Below are 23,167 nucleotides of genomic sequence, written 5' to 3'. Positions count from 1 at the left end.
TGCTTGGGTGCTTGTTACACAGTGCCATGGCAGCAACTGCTGACAGAGGGGTACCGCATACAGAGTGAATCTGCTGTCCATGGTCCCAAATGTTGTATATATCTTGAATTGTCTCACCAGTGCTGTTGGTTCCTAAGTGTCCTTGCTTATCACCCCACCCACCAGGGGCCGACAGCTCACCTCTGGAGCTGTCCTGGGCCAGTGTATGCTGGACCCTAGTCTTAGGACAAAGTAAGGAAGGGGACTAATGGTCCCATGTAGAAAGAGACCCACAAGAAAACCACAGCTTCCTTGCAGGTCTCCTCCTTCAGAGCGTCTGAACCACAGCAGACAGATGAGGCCTCAGACTGGGAGAGCGGCCATCTGTTTGGTCAGGAGTGGGACATGAGCAGCTAAAGACAAGGAGAGGGGCAGCAAGGCCACTGGTCAGCACTCTGTGCACCAAGACAGCTGGTCTCAGAGAGAACCGAGCAGCCCCCTACCCTCTTGGCCACCCTACACCCCCGGAAACTGACTCAAGTAATAGAAAGATTTTTAAAGTGTGGAAAATCTGGAGAGGAAATAGGATGTGCGTGGAAACAATTGGGCAGTAAAACTCACACCAGGGGAAGACGGCGGAGACAGAACGATCTTGCTCACCGTGAAAATGGCAGCAATAACCATCCCTCTCCCCTCCACCAATCCCCATTTGGCTAATCCATCCAGAAACTCACCCACCCACCCAAGATGAGGTGAGATCCCCTCACAGGCTCCCTGAGTACGCCTCAGTCCTTTTCTGTCTTCCTCAAGAGCTTCAGAGGGGTGTGACCACAGGACATTGACACCACAGACCTGAAGCTCACACTGCTAGAGGAACAGTGCTTTGACATGGCCCCCCTTCTCCCACCTCACTCAATTCCCCAACGTTCCTCTCTGATGTGTGGGCCACGAGCCCCGGTACCCAACAAATAGCCAGGTTCTTTTTTATTTTTTTCCTTCTGCTTTGTCTCCATCTTCTGATTTATATGGCTAATGATCTGAAAAGTAATGCCCCATGCATTCGGGGTTTGGCTATTTAAAGGAGGCCAGATAGTGAAAGAAATATCAGCTTCTGATCATCTGTCAGATGAGTGTCATTTGTCAGATGAGTGTCCATCCCTGACTGGTCGGTTCTAGCTTAACTGGACCAACGACTCTTGCGTGGTATGAACTAGGACAAAATGGCTGGTGTTCGGTCACACTGAGGGCAAACAGGGAGGAAACTGGGATTGTGGTTAGAATGTGTGAAATAGCAATCTGGAATGAGAAGGACTGGGAAATGTCAGAATGGCTCTGGGATGTGGCCACGTCCTCACATAAAGTGAGTCCTTGATGGCCCACTCCAACTTGCCCCCACCTCCTGAACACGTAAGGACACCCAGCGACACCTTTGGACACTGAGGGTTCCTGTGTTCACAGGATCATCTGTAGTGTCAAAGGGAAGGGACTCAGAGCACAGAGTGTAAGCTCTTAATATCCCAGGAAGGACAGAATCTCATTTGGATTTCTCCCGAGGCCACCAGACTCCCTGATAAGGTGCTCTTGGTCCACCCTTCTCAGCTTCCGGGCTGGATCTGAGCCTTTTGAGAGTTCCAGATGTGACGGGGAAGTCACAGTTAGGGAGGGAGGCACAGATGCTCCGTGGAAGAGCCTCAGGCCCTTGGCATCTGAGGCACCACGGTGGCCAAGGGTGCAGAGCACAGGCAGCAGCTGGGGAGAGGATGAAGGCAGGACAAGGGCTGAACCCCTGGGCCAAGGTGGCCTTGCCCTCCCCAGTCCCACGTGCATGGAAAGAACAGCGCAGCGCACCTCTTGGTGCCATCCCAGGAACAGAGACACCGGTTACAAAGAAGCCGCCACGTTGATGGGGTCTCTTCTGGGAGGATCCCCCGAAAGGGGTGCCGTAGACCACGAGGGCCTCGGGTCAGCCTGGGTGCACGGGCTTAGCCGCCGAGCCTATGTATAAATTGGGATCTTCTGCCACACACCAAAGGGGGGAAAAGTTCCCATCTTTAAATGTTAAGCTTAAAATAAGACACTACACGGTGCCAGTGGATCTGTGAAATCTGCTGACTAAACTGGCAGCAGCCCCTGGGAGGAAACCAGCTCATTTCTCCCGCGCTCTGGTGGGGGTGGGGGTGGCTCTCAGGCAACCGGGGAGCAGCGACGGGGGTCAAGCCCCGGATGTTGGCCCGGGCAGAAGGCGGCTTGGCTGTGGCTTCCAGAAGCTTCTCGGTGGAGGCACCTGCCAGGCGCGCTCACCCCTTCCCTTCCTCACTCAGGGGCCCGGTTCCTAGCACGTTTGCTGGCACCGCCGATTCTATTTTGGTGAGCATTTTCAGTGGCTTCTGCATGCGTGTGTTTCTTACCCACTCTCTCCGACCAGGGGCTTCCCGAAGGTGTGGACTGGAACTTTCGCTGCCCCAAGGACGACGAGGCTCAGCCGCGGGGTTCGCGCTGTCAGGGGACAGCAGGGCCTTAGAGGGGCTGAGGAGACGGGTGGTGCCAGGCCTCCGGTGGAGTGGCAGAGGGCAGGATTAGGAGTGGCACAGTGGGTCCTTGTGTGGCTTATGCAAGTCCAAGTGCCACGATGTAAGGCGACAGGCTGAGGCCACGCGGGGCCTGCCTCTGGTCCGCTGTCCTGAATCCCATTAGGTGGCTACTTGGGGCCGGGAAGCGGGTAGCTGAGCTCGGGGTTGGGGTTCTAGCTGCCAGGGGCCTGCGGGGAGCCACTCCAAGTCCAGTGACCTAATCTGCCTCAATCAGAAGACCCCATGGGATTTCGGGGGTCAGCACTGTCCTTGCACGGGGCACCTCTGTTCACAGAGAGGGTTGGTCCTCCCAGGACAGGCGCAGCACACAATCCCGAGTGGCATCGCAGTGGATCAGCACCGAGGCTCCCGGGGCTGGCAGGGCTGCCAGGGGCCGCAGTGATGCGCAGGCTACGGAGGGAGTGGGAGAGGAAGGGGGAAACCTCAGCGATGCCTTGGGAACAGACAGAGCTGCATCTCTGGGTGTGGCGGGCTCATCCCCGTTAATGGCAGCCATGGACCAAGAGTCCACTCGGCCTCTGAGGGAAAATGAGATCATATTCACCTTTGTCCTTTCAAACACCCAGGTCTTTGGTTAGGCAAAGAAGTGATTGGGCCAAATGATACATCTTTTGTTTTTAAATGTGGATGGAGTATTTATAAGGATTATTATGGCAGTCTCTTTTTGCCTACCTATGAACCATTATTTCCTTCTTTCTTACTAATAAAATATGAATATGGGGGGTCAACTATATACTAGTTAAATCCCACATGAAGTATAAGCAGAACTGTTGTGTGGGACTTCCAAGAAGATTCCTTAAAGAGAACTGACTCAGTAAGGAGATACATCCTTTTACTTCTCTTCCTTATCCTCCGAGCAATGTGAATCTTGCAGCTGGAACTCCAGCAGCTATATTGGTCTGCGAGATGACTTTTAACAATAGAAGCCTGAGTTGAAAATGGGTGATGCAGAAACATGGAAGACTGCATTCATGATGATATCATGGGGTTCTACCTACCTTTAAAGTTCTTAGACATGAGAGAGAAATAAACTACTTAAACTAATACTATTACTTTGGATTTTCTGTTATATGAAGATGATCCTACTTCTAATTAATATAATCACCTGCTACAGAGAAAACCACAATAAACCCCAAAAGGCAGAATTATGGAGGTCACACTCTCTGAAAATAAGATAAGCCATAAAATTACTTAAAAGAATAGATTTTTTTTTAATTTATTTTTTTTTTTAGGTGTAGATGGACACAACACAATGCCTTTATTTTTATGTGGTGCTGAGGATCGAATCCGGGTCCTGCCAGCGCTAGGCAAGCGTTCTACCGCTGAGCTACAATTCTAGCCCCAAAGAATAGATTTTTTTGAAACCCACCAATCAGAATTTAAAAATGTATTCTTTTGATTAATTGACTCAAAATCATAATTTCAACTTGCTTAGAAAATAACAACACAGGATCATCACCATATATATGAACACCTATTAGCCAAGTAGTAGATATAGACAGAGGCAAATTCATAATGCTAAACACTTTCTTTAGAAGGAAAAAATGAGAATAAGTAACTAAGCATTCCAAAGTTAAGAAAACCAACCACAGACAAAGAAGACATAAAACAAAAGCAAATATGAATAAATTAGAAAATAAAATAGAAAAATTGATAAAGAGTTCCAAGAGCTGATTCCCAAACACAACTGGCACGGATCCAGTTGGTTTTTTATTATTATTATTTTTTAAATTGTAGATGGACAGAATGCCTTTATTTTATTTGTTTATTTTTAGGTGGTGCTGAGGATTGAACCCAGTGCCTTACACATGCTAGACAGGTGCTCTGTCACTGAGCTACAGCCCTAGCCACGAATCTAGTTATTTTAACAAAAGGATGGGGATGAGGGGGATAAACTCGAAATTAATCAAAGGGAAGACCATGATATTTTAAAAACACTGACATTTCAAACTTTTCTATAACAAAGACACCAGGGAGAAAAGAAAAGCAGCTGGAGAAGAGATTTGCAATTTACATAATTCAAAGGATTAATATCCAAAATAGAAAAAGATCTACTACAAATAAATTAGAAAAGTATAGCCCATGGAAGAATGGAAAGGGTATGAACAGGTAATTCACAGAAGTGGCTAATAGTAAATGAAAAAAAAAAAAAAAGCACAATCTTTTTGGTGTTCAGGGAAATAAAAATTAAAACCATAATGAAAAGCCACCTGGCAAATTAAAAAAAAAAATGAATAGGAATGTAACAGAGATGTGGGGAACTATCTCTTCTTTGAAGGGAAATTCAGTACTATCCATTAAAACTATAAATGTGCATGGTCTTTAAATTCAGCAAAGTGCAGCAAATTCACTTTCTGGAATGTGCTTTGGAGAAATCCTTATTCTTGTGAGAAAAGAGCTGTAGGAAGATTTGCCACAACATCAGTGTTTTTAATGGCAAATAATGAGAAACACCTTAAAACTAGGAAATAGAATCCTACTGAACAGAAGAAACAAATGAATGGAGCCTATTTATAGGTAACTGCTTAGTAAGGTAATTGCAAGGTAATTGCAGGTGAATACATTAGTTTTTTTTTTTAGTTAAAAAAAACTGCAAAACAAAATTTTAAAAAACATTTTATTTTATTGCTGGAGATAGAACCTAGGGTCTAGGTTCTTACCATGATAATTGTGAGCTCTATCACTGAGCTACACCCTGAGCCCCATTTTTTTTTGAGGCAGCTACTAAAAAAAAAAAACTACATGTATATGTGTGTGTGTGTGTGTGTGTGTGTGTGTGTGTGTGTGTGTATATATGTTGGCTTATAAGTACACATATGCCTAGAAAAAAGCCTGAAAGTTCACACCAAACTCCTATCAGAGGTCACTTCCAGCCACAGATTTGGGGTTGAGACACAGCTGTGTTGTTTGAATTCTGAGCTAAGACGACATTCATACACCACTTGTACAACTTTTAAAATATTCTTTATAAAAAAAAAATTCTTGGTGGTATTTTTGAATCCCAAAGAACATATTCATGTATTACTTGTATAATTTTATAAAATATACAGAGAAGATTTTTTAAATCCCAGAGTTATTTCTGAACTCCAAAGATAAGGAAAAAAAATAATCAAACGATTCTAGGGGAAAGAGGAGGGGTAGTTCACTTATAGAGGAAAAGAGATTAAGGCCAACTATTGTTCATGCATGAAAGGGGGGAAAACGACATTTACAAGTTCATAAGAACGCAAAGGCTGGATTGTCCACTTACTTTGAATGTTAGTCAAAGAAGCTTCTAGCCAAACACAAAACACACAAAGCTTAAATAATGTGACATTTAACACAGCTGTTAATAAGGACTTCATAAAATGAAATTCCAGATTATTTCCAAAAATTTGGAGGGTGCCTAGAAGGGAAATGGTAAGTTAAAAACTAGAGTAAAATTATATGTAAAAGTCTCTTGCAATATAGGTAGTGTTGGGAAATCACATTCATTATTTGATTCTTGATACACACACACATACCCACACACACATATAAATATAATACAATCTCTCTGAACTATAAAATAATACAGATGAATGATGACTAGGAAAAATTAGGATGTTCCTCTTCCAAGCTACTTAAGAAACTTAAAGGAACAATAAAAACTATCACTCTAGTACAAATCAAAATAGAAATGGAAATAATAACTAATTTTAATGAACAAACCAGCAAAAAAAAAAAAAATTGATGACTAGGATACATGGTCACAATAACCAGTGGCAGAATAAACATGAATGGGTTCCCCATATGACTAAAACTGAAGATAATGTTTCTCAAATTGGGTTAAAAAAAAAAAAAAGTAAAATTCATAGGATGTGGCACATGCCTACAATCCTAGCGACTCAGGAGGCTGAGGCAGGAGGATCCCAAGTTCAAAACTAGCCTCAGCAACTTCACAAGGTCCAAAGCAACTTAGTGAGACCCTGTCTCAAAATAAAGTTAAAAAGGCTGTGGATGTGGCTCAGTAACAGAGCATCTCTGGGTTCAGTCCCCCGTATGCCATAAAATTAAAAAAAATAATAAAATAAAATAAAGCAAAATTTGGCTAGATTTCAAATAAAACAAACCTATAATGCAAAACGGCACAAAGTAAATGACTCTGACATAAAGGTACAGGCAATGATGTACAAGACAAATAGACTAAACAAAATAGAAATAGAAATATTAGTGAGATAAAACAGAATTCAAGGCAAGAATATTCAATAAAATAGAAATATTTCACATATGTGCGACAGACAAAAGAATATAAAGAAAATACAACCATCATGAATATACCAAGCACCACTGCACTAAAAAATACATATAACAACTGCAAGAAATGCAAAAAAAAAGAAATACACCCACACACATACACAGTGGGGACTTTACAATTCTTTCTCAGAATATTTCAGAAAAATGTAATAGTTTCAGAAAAACTACATAAGGATAGATATTTGAAAAATAACTTCTGTTGACATATTTACATATAAAATTAACGACATATGCATAAAGTTAGATAGGAGAAATAAGTTCTAGTGTTATACAGCACAGTAGGGAGACTATAGCCCACAGCATTTCATCATTTATTTTATAAAGAACCAGAAGAGAGGAGTTGGAAGATTCCTAACACAAAGAAATGATCACTGTTTAAGGAGAAGGAAATGCCAGTCACCTTGATTTAATCATTATAGGCTATATACCTATTTCAAATTATCACATTGCACTTCCTAAATATATATTCTAAAGTTTTTTAATTAAAAATGTAATCTGATGAAAACAGATATCAATTTTTTTTCGATTAAAAATATATATGTATGAGCTGGGTGGTGGTGGTGTGCACCTGTAACCCTCAGTGAGGCAGGAGGATGGCAAGTTCAAAATCAGCCTCAGCAACTTAGCAAGGTCCTAAGGAACTCAGGGAGACCCTGTTTCAAAGTAAATGGGGCTGGGGATGTGGCTCAGTGGTTAAGCACCCCTAGGTTCAACCACTGGTACCAAAATATATAGACATAAATATAGATAGATAGATATATAGATAGACATATATGAGATGAAATATTTCAAGCATACAGAAAAGTCTAGAGGATAATATAATGAGCATCCTTGTGCTGTCAAGTCTTATCATTTGTCAAATTTTTATGAAAATTTTTTCTTTTCTAAGAGACAAAGCACAAAGACAAATGAAACACCCCCTTTTTTCTGCTGGATTCCATTGTCTTCTCTCTCACCAAGGTAAAACCGAACCTCAAATCTGCTAATTGTTCCCATGCATGCTTTTACAGATACACAGAAAATACACCCATAAACTATATATGATATTGCTTTGCTTATTTTTAAGCATGATCTAAATGACATCAGGGAGCATTACTACTCTGCTACTATTTTTTCATTCAACTGTCTTTGAGGTTTATCCATATTCATAATGTGGAATACTTAACACAGGAAAGAAAATAATGAACCAGCTCTAACCCCGATTCCAAAACTGAACGAAAAGAAGATGGAAAACCCTTTCAGAATTAATTTTAAACTTTTGCTTGCAGAAGGCACCTTTGTACACCTCCTTCCCAAGTCTTTTTGGAAAACTTCTCTACTTTCCCGGATAGTTCAGGAGGTGAAAAACACGCGGGGGGCAGGCCCTTTCCTGTCATGCTGGATGGAAGTCAGAGCACCTTTTATCAAAAACAAGCTTGACATGGGATGCACAGCAAGAGAGAAAAGAGAAATCTGTACCATTTTCTCTGAGGGTTTCCCTCCAAGAATTTATGCTAAATCAGTAACTCAGTCAAATATTCACAAACTATGATGTAGAGTTATACATTCAAAATTTCATTTAAAAAATCTTTTGAAAATAGCACTTACAATTGGCGTCCCGAAAGGAATGTAACCTGTGAGTGGGGAAGAGAAGCGTCAGGTCTTATAATCCACCATCTCAACCCAGATGCCCAGGACCTCCAGGCTTGGTGTTGGCAATGGCGCTAGCCAAGGGGCTCAGGGCAGTTAGGCAGGAGGCACCTCTAGCCCCCGGACGCTCTCTAGTGCAGCCCTCCCCGTGGCCAACGTGTCCCGCCTCCTTCCCTCAGTTCCTCTATAGTCAGGCAGCTCTCACTCCCCTCCCAAGCCCAGAAGCCTATTTTTGCGGGCAGGGTTACCCCAGCCTGGGACCACCACAGAGGTGGGGGTGTCCCATGATTTCCTCCAGGAGGCACAAGGACCCCTGTCCGCACTCACTATGCAAACCTGGCCACCTTCCAAGGACCCCAGAATGCTTTCCTTCTTCCCTGGGCTTGTCTTTTTTTTTTCCTTCTCTGACAATCATGACTGTTTCTGGAAATAGAATTTCCTACCCACCTGAAATATGCACCTCTCTTTGCCAGAGCTGCTTAAATCTCTAGTGCCCTAGTTGCACGCCCATGCAGAGCAATGGAGAGCTGCAGTGAACTCGGCCATGCCCTGGACGGAGTCTTCTCACTGCTTATGGCCCCATTGATGCCAACGGGCAGTCTCGTGCCCTCTGACGTGTGGCACATACTCTCAGTTGCACGTGCAGCCAGCGTTTGCATCCCAAGTGCAGGTAACTGCATGTGCAGCATCATCCTCCTCCTTCCTGCATCCCTCTGGGGAGAGTCCTGTTTGGTCAGGGCCTCCGAGGAGTATATGATTCAAGAAGGTCCAGAATTACAGGAGAAGCCAGGCTCGGGATGATAGCCTGCCAGGCCCAGTATGGGGACTGGGGCCACTTACAGCCACAGCTCCAAGGTGCTTAGAGCCTTTGCTACCTTGGAGTTCTTCAAGGCAGAACCAAGGGCTCCTGGAAACTAATGGCCCCAGTTTGCACAATGGAATCACGTGACCTTCTGTTCACTGGCTGCTTAGTCTCTCGCCTCCATGAGGTCAGGCTCTTTGGGGATGGGAACCCTAAATGATTCATCCAACTGTAGCCTTTTTCTCCAGCCACATGAGGTCCCCCAAAGGCAGCAGCCAGTAGTCACCCTTATGGCTCAGGGTGGCTACACTCATTGTACTGAGAAAGGGCAAAGAGGCGTCCATACCCCAGTATGAGTGTCACCCTCTGTGGTATGATGCTGAGCAAGGCTGGGAACCTCTCAGAACCACGGAAAGGACAACCACGTCAGCCCTAGTCTGTGTAGGGCAAGTGCTGTCTAAGCCTCGGACACAAACATACAGAGCTGTCCTCCAGTGACCATTGGGTGGGGACAACCTGGAGGCCAAGATCTTGTCTCCCCCTCTGCCCACTCGTCTCCACTGAACAGGAGTCCAGCCTTCTCCGTGGGCACAGTAGTGCAAATAAGAGGGCATCCATTACTCACAGGATCAGAGAACAGGAGCTAATTTGCAGATGGCTGCCCAGAGGGGGCAGCAGGGAGCAGGCCTTGGAAGGAAAAACAGGATGGTGCCTGGGCCGAGGCAGAGGTAGGAGAAGCCAGGGCTTGCCCATAGCAGGCGGCCCCCAGTGAGGGTTGAGTGGGGGGCACCCATGGGGGCTGCAGCTCCAGGCCAGCCACTCAGTGGAAAAGGCAGGCGGGTGCCGTGGGGGATCCTGAGCCTGGCCAGGTTCTCATACAGTTGAGCCAAGATGGACCCAAAGGTGCAAGTGCGACCAGGTGTGTGACAGGCTCCGTCCCCTCCTCAGGCAGGTATATCTGGACCGTCTTGGAGCTGTGGCTATATAGTCAGCTGTGACCACAGCTCAGGCTGGGCTGAGCCAGAGGGTCCTGGGAGCTTACCTGACATTCTAAAAGGCATGAAGATCTTCTCATTGGTGTCCGGGTGCAGAATAGCCTGGCAAGAGCCGGGAATAGAGCACAGGGTGGCAGTCGGGGAGGGGAGGGGGAGAGGACAGGAGGAAGGGGCAAGCAGAGGTGTTAGGAGAAGGAGGGGGAAGGACAGCTTCCCTCAGAGACACAGATGCCAGTGGCTACATACTGCCTCTGGCTAGTTGGTCCTTTCTACCATTCAGGACAAGAGAAAACCAAAGAGTGGGCCCCGACAGCACCCTCCTCCTGACCAGTCCTTAAAGCTGTGGGGGGAAGACTTAAAGCCCGTGGAGTCCAGGACGGTGTCTACTCACGGGCACGTACTCAGGATCTGTGGATGGAGCCCGGTCCTTCCTGGCATTCACAGCACCCAGGGATAGGCCACCCTGGCCCGAGCCCCAGGCTGAGAAGCTCAGGCCCCTGGGTGCTCAGGAAGGGGTGAGGTGGCAAACAGGAGGGGCGAGGCTGGGAGGGGAGAAGGTGGGTGTGCAATAGCCATGGCAGGGAGGGGTTTCTGCTAGAACCCGGGGACAGGGTGGCAGGATCCAAGAAAACATGGGAGACAAAAAAAGAATCCAAAATGAAATTACCTGCTTGATTTTCTGTGCACTCCAGAGCTGAAAAAAGGAAGAAAACACACATTAGAAGCAACCCAAGCCCGGTGTGTGTTGCGTACCTGTAATCCCAGCAGCTTGGGAGACTGAGGCAGGAGGATTGCACGTTTGAGGTCCGCCGGGGCAACTTAGTGAGGCTCTGTCTCACAATAGAATAAAAAGGGCTAGAGAAGGAACAAATCTGCCAAATCATGCTATGTCTGAGTATGAATATACCACAATGAACCCTGACTATATATATATAATTATAATGTGCTAATTAAAATAATAGAAGGGAGATTGGTAAAGTAAGTAGATCAGGGGGAGGAAAAGAGGGAAAGAAAAAGTACTGGGGAATGAGATTGATCAAATTATGTTATGTGCATGTTTGGATGTGGCATAATGAATCCCCCTATTATGTATAATTATAATGCACCAATAAAAAGTCTTAAAAATAAAAGACATGCGAAATTTAAAAAAAAAAATGTCGGGGAGGGACTGTGGATGTAACTCAGTGGCAGAGTGCTTGTCTAGCAAGCGTGAGGCTCTGGGTTTCCCCCCAGTATGGGGGGCAGGATTAAAAGTTTAAGGTCTCAAAGCCTTATTTTCTAATCAAGGAATTCAACTCCAAAAGCATCAGAGTCTCATGATGTCTTTTCACCGAGAGCTGACACCTGGAGGGTGTGATAAGACAAAGGACCTCAAGGGCACAGCTAGGGTTTACATACAGTTGGTTAGATCGTTCAGTCCAAGGGTTTAGTCCAACTAGGGAAGCTCCCTAGTTGACGCTAAGGTGTGCTCACTAAGGTCCCCGATCTCAATGGATACACTTCCACTGTTTCCCAGAGTCAAGAGCTACAGTGCAGCCCAGCTTTTTGCAGAGATAGGCTGCCTGGAGTCCTGGTTCTGTCACTGCCAACCCTGAACCTCAGTTTCCTCATCTGTGACATGAGAATAAGAGCTGGCTTCTGACACAGGACTATTGAAGAGGTATCTAAACAGTGCTTGGAGCAGCATCAGCCCACAGTACGTGTTCACAGCTGCTCATTGTGGTTAATAGTATTTATTCCTGTTGTCATTACAAGAAGGTTGTGAGAAGAAAAGGGTAACTTCAAATGAGGGATGAGCTGTTTCTTTCTAGCACAGTCAGGCTGGGGTGGTCAGAGAAAAAGAACAATTTGTCAATCCCTTCAAATGATATAAATACTGCCTTTCATTGACTCTGGACATCACTGATTCTAAGACGCACTATCATGAGCTACAGAAGAAAGAAAATTGACCTGGTGTCCAGACCCCCCAATATCATTTTAGAGATGCTAAAATGTGATAAAATCATCTTAAAAAAAAAAAAAAACAGTAGCGCATACCTATAATCCCAGCTGCTCTGGAGGCTGAGGCAGGAGGATTGCTAATTCAAAGCCAGCCTCAGCAAAAGTGAGGCAGTAAGCAACTCAGTGAGACCCTGTCTCTAAATAAAATACAAAATAGGGCTGGGAGTGTAGCTCAGTGATCCAATGCCTGTAAGTTCAATCCCTGGTACACCTCGCCCCAAAATCAAACAAACAGGATGAATAAAAATTGATATTGTGGGCAAAACAAAGGCCAGTGCATGTTAAATGGACGAAGAAGGGCTTGGGGGCTAGAAAGAAAAGCCTGCCCACAGCTGATATTTAAAGTTTTTAAGGTAGACTAGTTGTAGCCAGGTGTGATGGTGCACACCTGTAATTCCAGCAACACAGGAGGCTGAGGCAGGAGGATCACAAGTTTAAGGCCAGCCTCAGCAACTTAGTGAGGCCCTAAGCAACTTAGCAAGACTCTGTCTCAAAATAAAAAGTAAAAAGGGCTGGGATGTGGCTCGTGGTTAAGCACCCCTGGGTTCCATCATTAGTACCAAAAAACAAAAAAAAAAATATATCAATAAAGTAGAATAGTTGTTATGCTTCATCTATATGGTAATAATGGTCATTGAAATATAAACTAAGATGCAGAAGTTAAGCGGCTCTGGGGAGTAAAAATAGGAGTTTTAAAATTGATACATTAAAGTTGATGCTTTTTATTCACAGCTGAGTCCCTCAAAACTTAAATCCCAGCCTAATTAAGGCTTATTTTAGATACATTTCAAACATACTTGATTGTCTGCTATTCCAGACCAGGCAGATTAGAAGCAGTAGATCTTTTAAAAATAATAATGGGGAGACAGAGGAGGCTGTAGAGAGAAAAACCAACTGCAGAATCCCTGCAAGCACAAAGGGAGGTGGGAACATTAGGGACGAGAGGCTGGTCCTGTCCCCTCTGCTCAGAAGGTGCTCCAAGTCCAGGCTCTGTCCCAGGTGCCACCCAGAGTGGTACAACTCCTGACACCTCCACCTCCATCCAATCATAATCTTCCATTTCTCACCTCTGGATTCACTGTCCAGCCTCCAGGGAGGCAGGAATTTGCCTTTCAGTACCATCTCCAGGCACCATCTCCCAGAGTGCCTGGCATATAGTAGGTACTCAATAAGTGTTTGTTGAAGGAATATCATCCTCTAAAATAGAAGTATATCTAAGACTCGAGCTGATGAGGGATGGAGAGCAGAGCTGTGGGGAGTAGCAGTGTGCCCCACGTACCTGCACCCACAGATAAGCTCAATGGGAGGTCAGTGGGCTCTGCACGTGAACCTGGGAGACGTTCCAAGCAAGAAGATGCATGGGGCGGGGCCAGAGAGCAGGGGGCCCAAAGCCCTACCTCCAGAGAAGTGGACTCCGAGCAGCCCAGATGTGGGGGTCACAGGCAGAGGGGGACAAGTCCAAGGTCTGAGGACTATACATGGGCCTCCAGGAGCCTTCCCATGTCCACACCCAGAATGCAGCAGACAGGAGGGTGGAGACCCCTTCTCTTGGAAATAGAAGACCACAAAGAGGACCACAGGCTCTGCCCCCGGAGCAGTAGTGGGAAGAAGGCCCCATTCTGGGGATCTAGCCCTGTGATTTCTGTCTTGACCTTCTCAATATCTTTATCTTTGAATTTGTGTCAAAGGCTGGTGAACAGTGGGGATGTGCCAGGGGCCTGCAGCCTCAGTGCACTCCTGTCCTGCCACCCCACTGGCCACTCTCCTCTAGGCACCCACACAGTGACCACCGACACCCGCCATTCCTGGCAGAGGGCTTGGTGCAGGGAGGATGGGGTAGAATCAGTGGTCCCCAATGCTGAGACATGGAGCAGGGTTCTGGGTGCCTACAAGTATCTGTGCTTGCCCCACAGGTGTCCCTGTGGTCAAGGAAGTGTGACATTAAATAGCAAATAAAAAACACCCTGGGGCCGAGGTTGTGGCTCAGCGGTGGAGCGCTTGCCTAGCACCTGGGAGGCCCTGGGTTTGATCCTCAGCATCACATAAAAATAAACAAAATAAATGTATTTGTCCATCTACAACTAAAAAAAAAAAGTGTTAAGCCAGGCACGGTGGCTCATGCCTGTAATCCCAACGGCTCAGGAGGCTGAGGCAGCCTCTGCAACAACAAGGTGCTAAGCAACTCAGTGAGACCAGGTCTCTAAATAAAATCCAAAATAGGGCTGGGAACGTGGCTCAGTGGCCGAGCGCCCCTGAGTTCAATCCCGGGTACTGCCCCCTCCCCACCAAAAAAAAACACCCTGTTAAAAGGCTGGAGAGGAGAAAGTGAGGAGGAGAGAGAGAGAGAGAGAGAGAGAGAGAGAGAGAGAGAGAGAGAGAGAGAGAGAGAGAGGGAGGGAGGGAGGGAGGGGAGGGCAAGGGAGACCCCACAGAAAAGAGGGGAAAGCTTTCTTCTGCCTTTTGAAGAAGGATCTTGAATTTTCATTTTGCATTGAGCCCCCCAAATTTTATAGTTGTCTCTGCCTATAAATCAATTGATATTTGGAGGACCTAAATGAAGAAGGTCCCTGCTAAGAGTCTGCACATGCATTCATAGAAGATGAGCTCTGAGGACATGAGACAACATAGGGACTCAGGAAACTCGAGGAGCACTGCAGAGAACCTCCAAAGGGTCAGACCTGGAAAAGGAGCTGTGTGCAATGAAGAGGGATGGGGGACAAACCTCGGCTCGGCCACCTACTGGATGAATAGCTCTGGGAAAGCTATTTTGTCTCTGTGCCTCAGCTTCCCCATCAGTCAAATGGGTTGTTGGAGGGTAGGAGAGACAGACGGTGCTCCGCAGCCCACAGTTTGCTTTTCCGTAGGGGTGCACAGCTGCTTGGGAAGCCAGCCTCCCACAAAAGGCAGGTAGGCTCCTGGGACTGGGCACTGGCTGGTGCACTGATAGTAGAAATGATAATCCCTTTGCTTGTCCCCAAAGCCTCCCAAGAAGGATCGAGTGGAGGACAAGGGAGCCCTAGAAGATGGTAAAGTCATGAAGTGAAAAGAACCTGGTCCCTGGCCAATAGCATGTGCCAGGTCCATGCAGTGCACTGGATTCAGACAGGATTGAGAAATGGACCTTACAGTGGTAAGTCCCTGAAATCTGGGGCTTGCTCGTTATAGCACTTGGCTTAACGTGACTAACACAGAGGGTTAAATGAGATATGCATATATAAAATATTTGACTCATAGAACGTGCTCAGTATGGTTGCCTAAAATAGAGGGGAAGCAATTAAAATGAGCAGTTTTTAAAGGATTTAATCATCTTGCAAAGCAACTGCATCTTCATTGTTTTATTCACTCCGTGTGCCTGCGAGGTGGGGAGGTTCTTTCCGGACAGGGTAGCTCAACTCGAGAGACTACGTGGCTCAGCCAGGGTCCCAGGGGCCTGGTGGTAGTATGGAGACAGGGCCCCAGGTCTCCTGGACTGTATGCTGGGTTCCCCCTTACCCCCCCATCTGGAGCAGGCCAATGTCTGAGCTTGGCTAGGATGACTGCTGGAAGCCTAAGAGGAGGGAATGGGTGGCACTGTCCTAGGGTCCCAGACCCCTCGGTGCAGCCGGAGGCAGACGCCTCCCACCAGCACACTCAGTCCCTCCCACCAGCACACTCAGCCCCTCCCACCAGCACACTCAGCCCCTCCCACCAGCACACTCAGCCCCTCCCACCAGCACCCAGCAAAACAGCACCACGCTTATAAGCCATCTGCATCCCTTGGATTCTAGGACTGTCTCTTCCACCTCTTCCCACAGGTCAGCGACAGGGCATCAGGCAGAAGTGGGCTCAGCGGCACAGGCAGGAGTGTGGTAAGAGTAGCAGCAGGAGGGTCCCGAGGAGGCCAGAGCCCGTTGACACATCCTGCAGTCCACAATGACACCACCCAGCCAGCCAGCAGATAGGCCAGTGCCACAGATGAAGACAGCGGCAAAGCTTCCTCAGGAATACACGCTCTTCTGTTTTGCCAAGCATTTTCCCTAGGAGGCTGCAACTCCTGTTAACTCTCACTTTACAGAACTGAAGAACAGAGAGGTTAAATGACTTGCCCAAAGTCCCACAGCATTGCAGGTATTTGAACTTAGCTCCAAGTCCCCACTCTCTTTTTTTCTTTTTTTTGTGTTGGGACTAAACCTAGGGCCTCCCACTTGCTGGGGCAAAGACTACACCACTGAGCTATTTCCCTATCCCCTCCAAGGCCCCACTCTTAAATACCACGTGGGCTTGTCTCTAAACACTGCACACGTTGTCCTGCCCTCATATATTTGGCCTCTTTTCATATCAGTGCACAGAGAGATGTATTCTTCTTAGTGGGAACTTTGAGGATATTATAAACTGTCCTGAACTGGGGACGGAGCTCAGTGGCAGAGCACTTTCCTAGCATGCATGAGGCCCTGGGTTTGATTTCCAGCATTGAAAAAAAAAAAAATTTTTTTTAAATAAAAAATTAAAAGCCCCCTACTGGTGGACTTTTAGGCAACTTCCCATCTTTTTTTGTTTATTATTGTGATAAAATACACACAAAATTTACCACCTTAACCACATCCATCCGGTTGTGCAAACACTCACATATCCATCTCCAGAACCTTCCATTTCCCCAGCTGGAACTCTACCCCCTAACACACCTCCCCATCCCCCTCTCTCAGCTCCTGGCAGCCACAGTTCTATTTTCTGTCCCTATGAATTTGACTACACTAGACAACTCACATGAGCAGAATCATACAATATCTGGGTTTGGGGGGTGACTGTCATACCTTTTGTCACAGTTATTATGAACCATGCTCTAGTGAATTTCACTGGCGTTCTCATTATTATATCAGCATTTAAAAAAAAAGACCAAATTTATGCAGATGTTTCTGGCATGATATAGAAGAGACTGATGGCTACTCTAGGGAGAGGAAGTGGGTAATTGTGGGAGAGATGGGAGACTTCTTTCTTTGTTCTCTGATCTTTTTATACCTCTAGAATTCTGTATCTTATTCGTAAATTACCTACTCTGTTAAAAAAGAAAAATTAAAGGTAAGGACTGGGGATGTAGCTAATGGTAGAGTGCTTGCCTAGCATGTGTGAGGCCCTGGGTTCTATCCCCAGCACAGGAAAATGTAAATAAATCCACTAGAAAAATGGAAATAGTCTACACAATATTCAGGTCCTTTATAGATGCCTATGGCATAGACCATTAAGTGTCCAGTTAAATCTCTGTCCTCCTATTCCATAGTTACAGAAAATTGGCCGGCAGGTGGCTGATATGCTACCCTGCATTTCCCAGTTTTCTTTGCAGTTAGGTTTGTCCATGTGTCCGAGTCCTCAGTGGCACTGGTGGGAAAGTGAGGTGTGTTTTCAGGTCAGTGCCTCCCCCACCCATGCTTTCTGTCCCCTCCTGTGAAGAGCTAAGATGTGGCTGCAGCTCAGCTCAGCCCAAGGAGATGGTAGGGAAGCATGATACAAGCCCTGAATGCCCCTGTGGAGCAGAGCCGCTGGCCTGTTACCCAGGAGGAAATGGCCTTGTCTTATTTGAGCTGGGGCGTTTGGGGATGTTTTTATTGCAGTGACTGGATAACTCCAATGTGATCCATCTCCTTGGGGTTAGATGAAACTACTCTCCCATGGTGGAGAGGAAGGGATGGAAGTGAAGATGGCTTTTCAGGTCTTGTGGCTTGACCTTGAGCCTCAGGAGAGCTTGAGTGGGAGGAACATCTCCATTTTTAATGAAAATTCCTAGTCGTGACCTGATCTTACCTGGGTTTATCCCCTTCCATGCTGCAGCGAGGACCGCCAAGATCCCGGATTTGGGCCCTGGCTCAGTCACTACCTGGCCTGGTCTTCCTAAGTGGTTCACGTCACACGGTAGACCTGATTAAAAATTAATCACGCAGGAGAAGGGGCAAAAGGAGGAACAAGTCTCTCCAGGGTTCTTCCTGCCCAACAGTCCGCTAAGCCAGGTCCAGCTTCTGGGGAGGCCAGGTGAAGGATCCCAGTCTGACCCCTTAGCTCTGCGCTTCTCCCTATGACCTGTTGGACCCATGAGTTAAATGCTAGAAGCAGAAGTGGCCATGGAAGCCAAGACTTGGTTGCAAATTTGAAGTTTCTTGGGCTGATCCTGCCAAAAGGGTACAGCAGAGGATTATTCTGGGATATTAAGCACTGCCAGCGAGGCCCACTGAGACACGGTGGATGGGCCATCTACACAGAGAATCTAGCCAAGGGGCCCCAGTGTCTTCCGGAAGCCCGCTGAACCATCTCCACTTCAAATTATAATTCCTACTTGTGACCTGATCTCATTTTGGTTCAGCCCAGAGCCCAACACCCTCTACGCCTCCAACTGAACATAAAAATGTGCAGCCCTGATCTCTGACTGGCTCCAGGGACAAACGGGTGTGGATAAGAGACTTTGGACTTGGATGTTTTCAACTTGGAGAAGGAGGAGAGGGGGCAGTGTGGGGAAAGAGTGCGGAATGGTGGAAAGGTTTGCTGATTTTAGAAGTGGCCAGCGTCTCCTCAGTGCTGCCCTCTGACCCTGAGTGTCAGTATGGAGACCAAAGGAGGGTCAGGGTTGGGTCGCCACATGCTTCTAGGAGAGCAGGACGTCCCCCAGCACCCAGAGGAGAGCAACTGCCCAGGCCCCACCCCCAGTCTGGCTCGCTCAGCTTCCCCTCTGCCTCCTTCCAAGCTGCTTCTCCAAACCTCCTAAGGCAGCATAGACAGAGCCTATTTAAAACAACCTCCAGAAGGTAATTAAACAGAGCCTGAAGGGGATCCTTCTGTAAGGCAAAGGATGCCTCCATCAAACAAACAAAAAAGAAACTTCCCAATTTATCAGTTGGGCCAATTGCATTATACTTCACCATTAATTCTGTTGCCATGGTAACTCCCAGGTAATATGTACCTGTGCGAGTCTGTGGAGCGGTGAAATAACCTCCCACCAATTCTCTCTCTCTCTCTTTTTTTTTTTTTTTTAGTTTTGCAGTTCTGGGAATTGAACCCCAAGGGCCTCATGTATGCTAGGCAAACACTCTACCACTGAGAGACATCCCTAACCCTTACCCCTAGGGGCACATAAAAGAAAAGAGGCCCTCTTCTTGATTCTGTAGCATAGCATCTACTTCTTATCCATATAGCTTCTCTTTATAGAAAGGACAGACCCTGGGGTTGAACCAGGTTATTGTTAGGATTAATAATTGATTTACTTAGTGAACAAATATTTATTGAGCATCTACTAGGTGCTGAGCGCTGCTGTCCATGCTAAGCATATATCAGAGGAAGCGGGGAAATCAGACAAAGAGCTCTGGCTTTTGTGGAGCTTGCCAGCTAAGGGGGACAGAGGATAAGCAATAAAAATAATAAAAAAAATAAATTCTCTGCTATGTTAGAATGATTGGTGCTTTAGGGAACAAGGGAAAGTGGAACAGGTAAGGGGATTGGGAATATGTGGCAGTGATGTGGACAGAGGTTACAGCAGTGGGGGGTCAGGGTGGGTCTCAGAGGCGATACTGGAGGAAATTCTCAAGGGAGGGAATGGGCTCTGCAGGCAGAAAAGGCAGCGCAAAGACCCTGAGGCAGAAATAGGCCTGCTAGGAGTGTTTGAGGGACAGCAGGGAACCAGTGTGACCAGAGTAGACTGAATAAGGGAAGAACAGGGCGGGGACAATGTCAGAAAGGAATGAGGACTTTTCAGGCCGTGTTCAGAATGGTGGCTTTTACTCTGAGTGGAAGAGGGGAACGCTACTTTTCTTAACAGAGCAGTGGTTCTCACTTAGAGGTGCTTTTCCTCAGGGGACATCTGGCAGTGCCTAGCGACACTTCCTGGTTGTCATGCCTGGGGAGAGGGAGCTATTGGCATCTAGTGGGAAGAAGCCAGAGATGCAGGTGAACATACTTGGGTGTACAGGACGCACAACCAAGAGCTACGAACTATGCGGGGCCGCATGTTGTGACGCACTCCTGTGATCCTAGGGAGGCTGAGGCACGAGGATTGTGAGTTCAAAGCCAGCCTCGGCAACTTAGTGAGACCCCAAGCAACTCAGCGAGATCCTGTCTCTAAATAAAATATTTTTTAAAAAGGGGCCTTCAGATATGGCTCAGTGGTTAACTGCCCTGGGTTCAGTCCCCAATAACAACAACAAAAAAAAAAACAAAAACTATGCAGTTCTAAATGCCAATGGAGCCAAGTCTGAGAAGCTGGGAGCAGAGGACCCAGTTGTATGTTTCGCAGGTCACTCTGCCTGCTGCTGTGCTGATGCTGTCATGGGAATGGATGGAGGGACCCAGGTAAAATGGGAAGAACATCTAGGAAGCCACTGTAGTTACCTAGCCCCAGAGGTGTGACCATATCACCTGGTACAGTACCTGGCCCAGCCTGCACAGGCCTCAGCTAATAAGGATCACTGTGCTACTGACACTTGTCAAACCAGTGCTGGCCGAGAGCAGCAGGGTGCTGCCCAGGAGTCCCAGAACCTGAGGTTAGGAGTCCAGGTAAGACTAGCCAGCCAGCTCCGGCAAACCTGCAGACACGCACAGATTTGGGGTGCAAGTACTGTTAAGCCTCTGGCATTTACTCTGCTATTTTCAGCAGAATCCAAACACAGCTGACCCCATTTTCTCTCCGAGAGGAGAAGGCTCGCAGGATCTCTTACATCCCAGCTGCCCTTTCTCCTTGGCAGGCTGCAGTCATAAATCCATGCTGCCTGTGGGCTCTGAGCTGCCTGTGTGCTATGCTGGGTATAGAGTAGGCACTCAATAAAGGGTGGCCCGGTCCCTCACCTCTGGGGAATGTGGAATGATGGTGGAGTCCCCACTCAGGAGCCCACAGTGGCTGCTGGAGACCTGCGCTCGGCACTTGGGTTACTCTAGTAGCTTTCAGCCTGGTTTCTGCAGCAGCGCTTCCTTCCTGATACACCACTACCAGACTGACAATACCACTGCCATGCTACTCCCTGGCTCCAGAGCTTACAGTGGCTTCCTCTGACCCCACATCCATCATCTCTTCCTGGTTTTCAAAGATTTTTGCAATCTGGCCTCTAACTTTCCTTTATCCTTGAGATTTATTATCTATTTGTGTCGCAACCACTCAACATGGTAACAGTCTCTGAAGGAGATATCAGCCCCTTGTGAACAGAAGACCAAAAGCAAGGCCATCAGGAGTGGACAGACTCGGCACACTTTCACAATACTCACTGCTGAGGTGCCATACCTGGAGGGCAGCTCAGATGGCAAACCGGTAGAAAAGAGTGCACACAACTTACCCAGTATTGCCCATGACATTGGGACAGGCCTGCAGGCATTGGGACACAGTTTCAGGATTCCGACACACCCACCTGCAAGAGTGCAATGGGGCAGGCAAGAGCAGGTGCAGACGAGGTTGCTGTCCACTGAGACAAGAGCTGCCCTGGGTCTCTTCAAATAGCATAGATATGACCCTTGAGCAGGGCCAGCCTGGGCCAGGAGTTGGTGTGTCCTTAATTCCAGATCACTGAGGCTTCTTCAAGCCTGGAGTTGACTCGATATCACTGACCCTTCTCTTCCTGTGTTTGTGGAGGTCAGAGGGGGTGTTGCTTTTTGACTGTGGCCCAAGAAGACACCAAGAGACCCATGCAGAGCCCAATGCCACGAACTCTGGGTCGCCCCGAGGACGGGGGCTGGGGGGAGAGGGAGGATCTGCTTCCAGGGGGCTCACACCTAAGAACCATGCTACCTGGTCATTCGATGGCCCCTGCAGGCATGGCCACCTCAAGCCAGAATTGGGAGGCTCAGCTATGGCCAAGAGGCCCCCCAGACGCCCTTCAGTTCCCTAGAGGTACATGGGAGCTTTCAGGACAAAAGACAAAGAAGGCCCAGGAAACAGTACAGACAGCTTTAGGCTACTGAAGGGAGTGAAGAGAGAAAATGTGGCCTCATTCCCCAAACTCCAGGAGCTGAAAGATGTCCCAAGAGGCCAGCTTCAGCAAGCACGGGCAGAGGGGAGCTAGAGCCAGAGCAGACACAGGATCAGGAGAAAACATTCACGGGTCGGAGGACAACTTCAGGCCAGAGCAGGGTGTGCTATCACGTCAGGCCATCCAGGGGGTCCAGTGTCCATGGCCAGAAAGAAGTTCTGCTGCTCAGGAGTAAAACCGCAGCCCACCGTCCCTGCCCATGGCTGCCCACGACTCAGCACACAGTGTAGACTCCTGAGGATGGGTCCTGTGTGTCGCACCACTCCCCGGGGCCCTGACAAGGGCATCTGGCCAAGGTGCGCCTGTCCTCCGTCCCCAGCTGCACTGCTGTCCAGCACATTTCTCATTGGCTTCCTGTGCAGGGCGGGCTCTCTCCACCCTGGACGGCTCCTACCCTAGGCCCCTCCTCACCAAGCACCCCAGTCTAAACTGTTTCCATTGCTTTCCCACAGTGTGGTATCTTCACCTGCCTCTGGGGGTTCCATGGGGCAAGAACCTACCTTATCCAGTCTCTGCCTTGTTCTATCCCCTGACCCTGGCCCCATAGCTGGCCTGGAGTGATGGGATCAAATAGAAAAGGGGTAAGAAAAGCTGAGTGTCAGCCTGAGACACCCAATATTTGACAAAAAGGAGTTCTAGAAGGAGAAAAAATTATCAAAGAAATTGCACAATTCTTTGCCATAATGGAAAGACAAGAATCTTCAGATTGAAAGGGGTCAACAAGAACCCAAATTAATTCATGTTCACAGAGACGGCACTGAGGAATTTCAGAAATACATTTAACAGATAAAGAGAAGGCCAATACACATTTCCAAAGAATGAAAACGGGCCACCTGCAAGGAATCAGGAATGAGATGGCATCCGATTTCTCAATAATTATATTGGAAGTCAGAAGAAAATAGAGCACTGGTCTTCAAAAGTCTGAAG

The 23,167-nt window shown here is 47.3% G+C and overlaps 1 protein-coding gene across 5 annotated transcripts in view; it reads right to left on the bottom strand.

Annotated features, from left to right (window-relative positions):
- Positions 1-23,167, bottom strand: part of Sfxn5 (sideroflexin 5) — a 112,477-nt gene that overhangs the window by 62,436 nt on the left and 26,874 nt on the right. For all 5 annotated transcript variants that reach the window (XM_005322154.5, XM_040270736.2, XM_021724346.3 and 2 more), the window contains 3 exons: positions 10,939-10,965; positions 10,319-10,373; positions 8,433-8,458 (listed from right to left, as the gene is read on the bottom strand). In XM_005322154.5, the coding sequence (XP_005322211.2) occupies positions 8,433-8,458; positions 10,319-10,373; positions 10,939-10,965 (108 nt within the window). The remainder of the gene's footprint in view (positions 1-8,432; positions 8,459-10,318; positions 10,374-10,938; positions 10,966-23,167) is intronic.

Source organism: Ictidomys tridecemlineatus, chromosome 12 (assembly GCF_052094955.1).
Source record: "Ictidomys tridecemlineatus isolate mIctTri1 chromosome 12, mIctTri1.hap1, whole genome shotgun sequence".
NCBI lineage: Eukaryota > Metazoa > Chordata > Mammalia > Rodentia > Sciuridae > Ictidomys > Ictidomys tridecemlineatus.
This window is presented reverse-complemented; position numbering and strand designations above follow the sequence as displayed.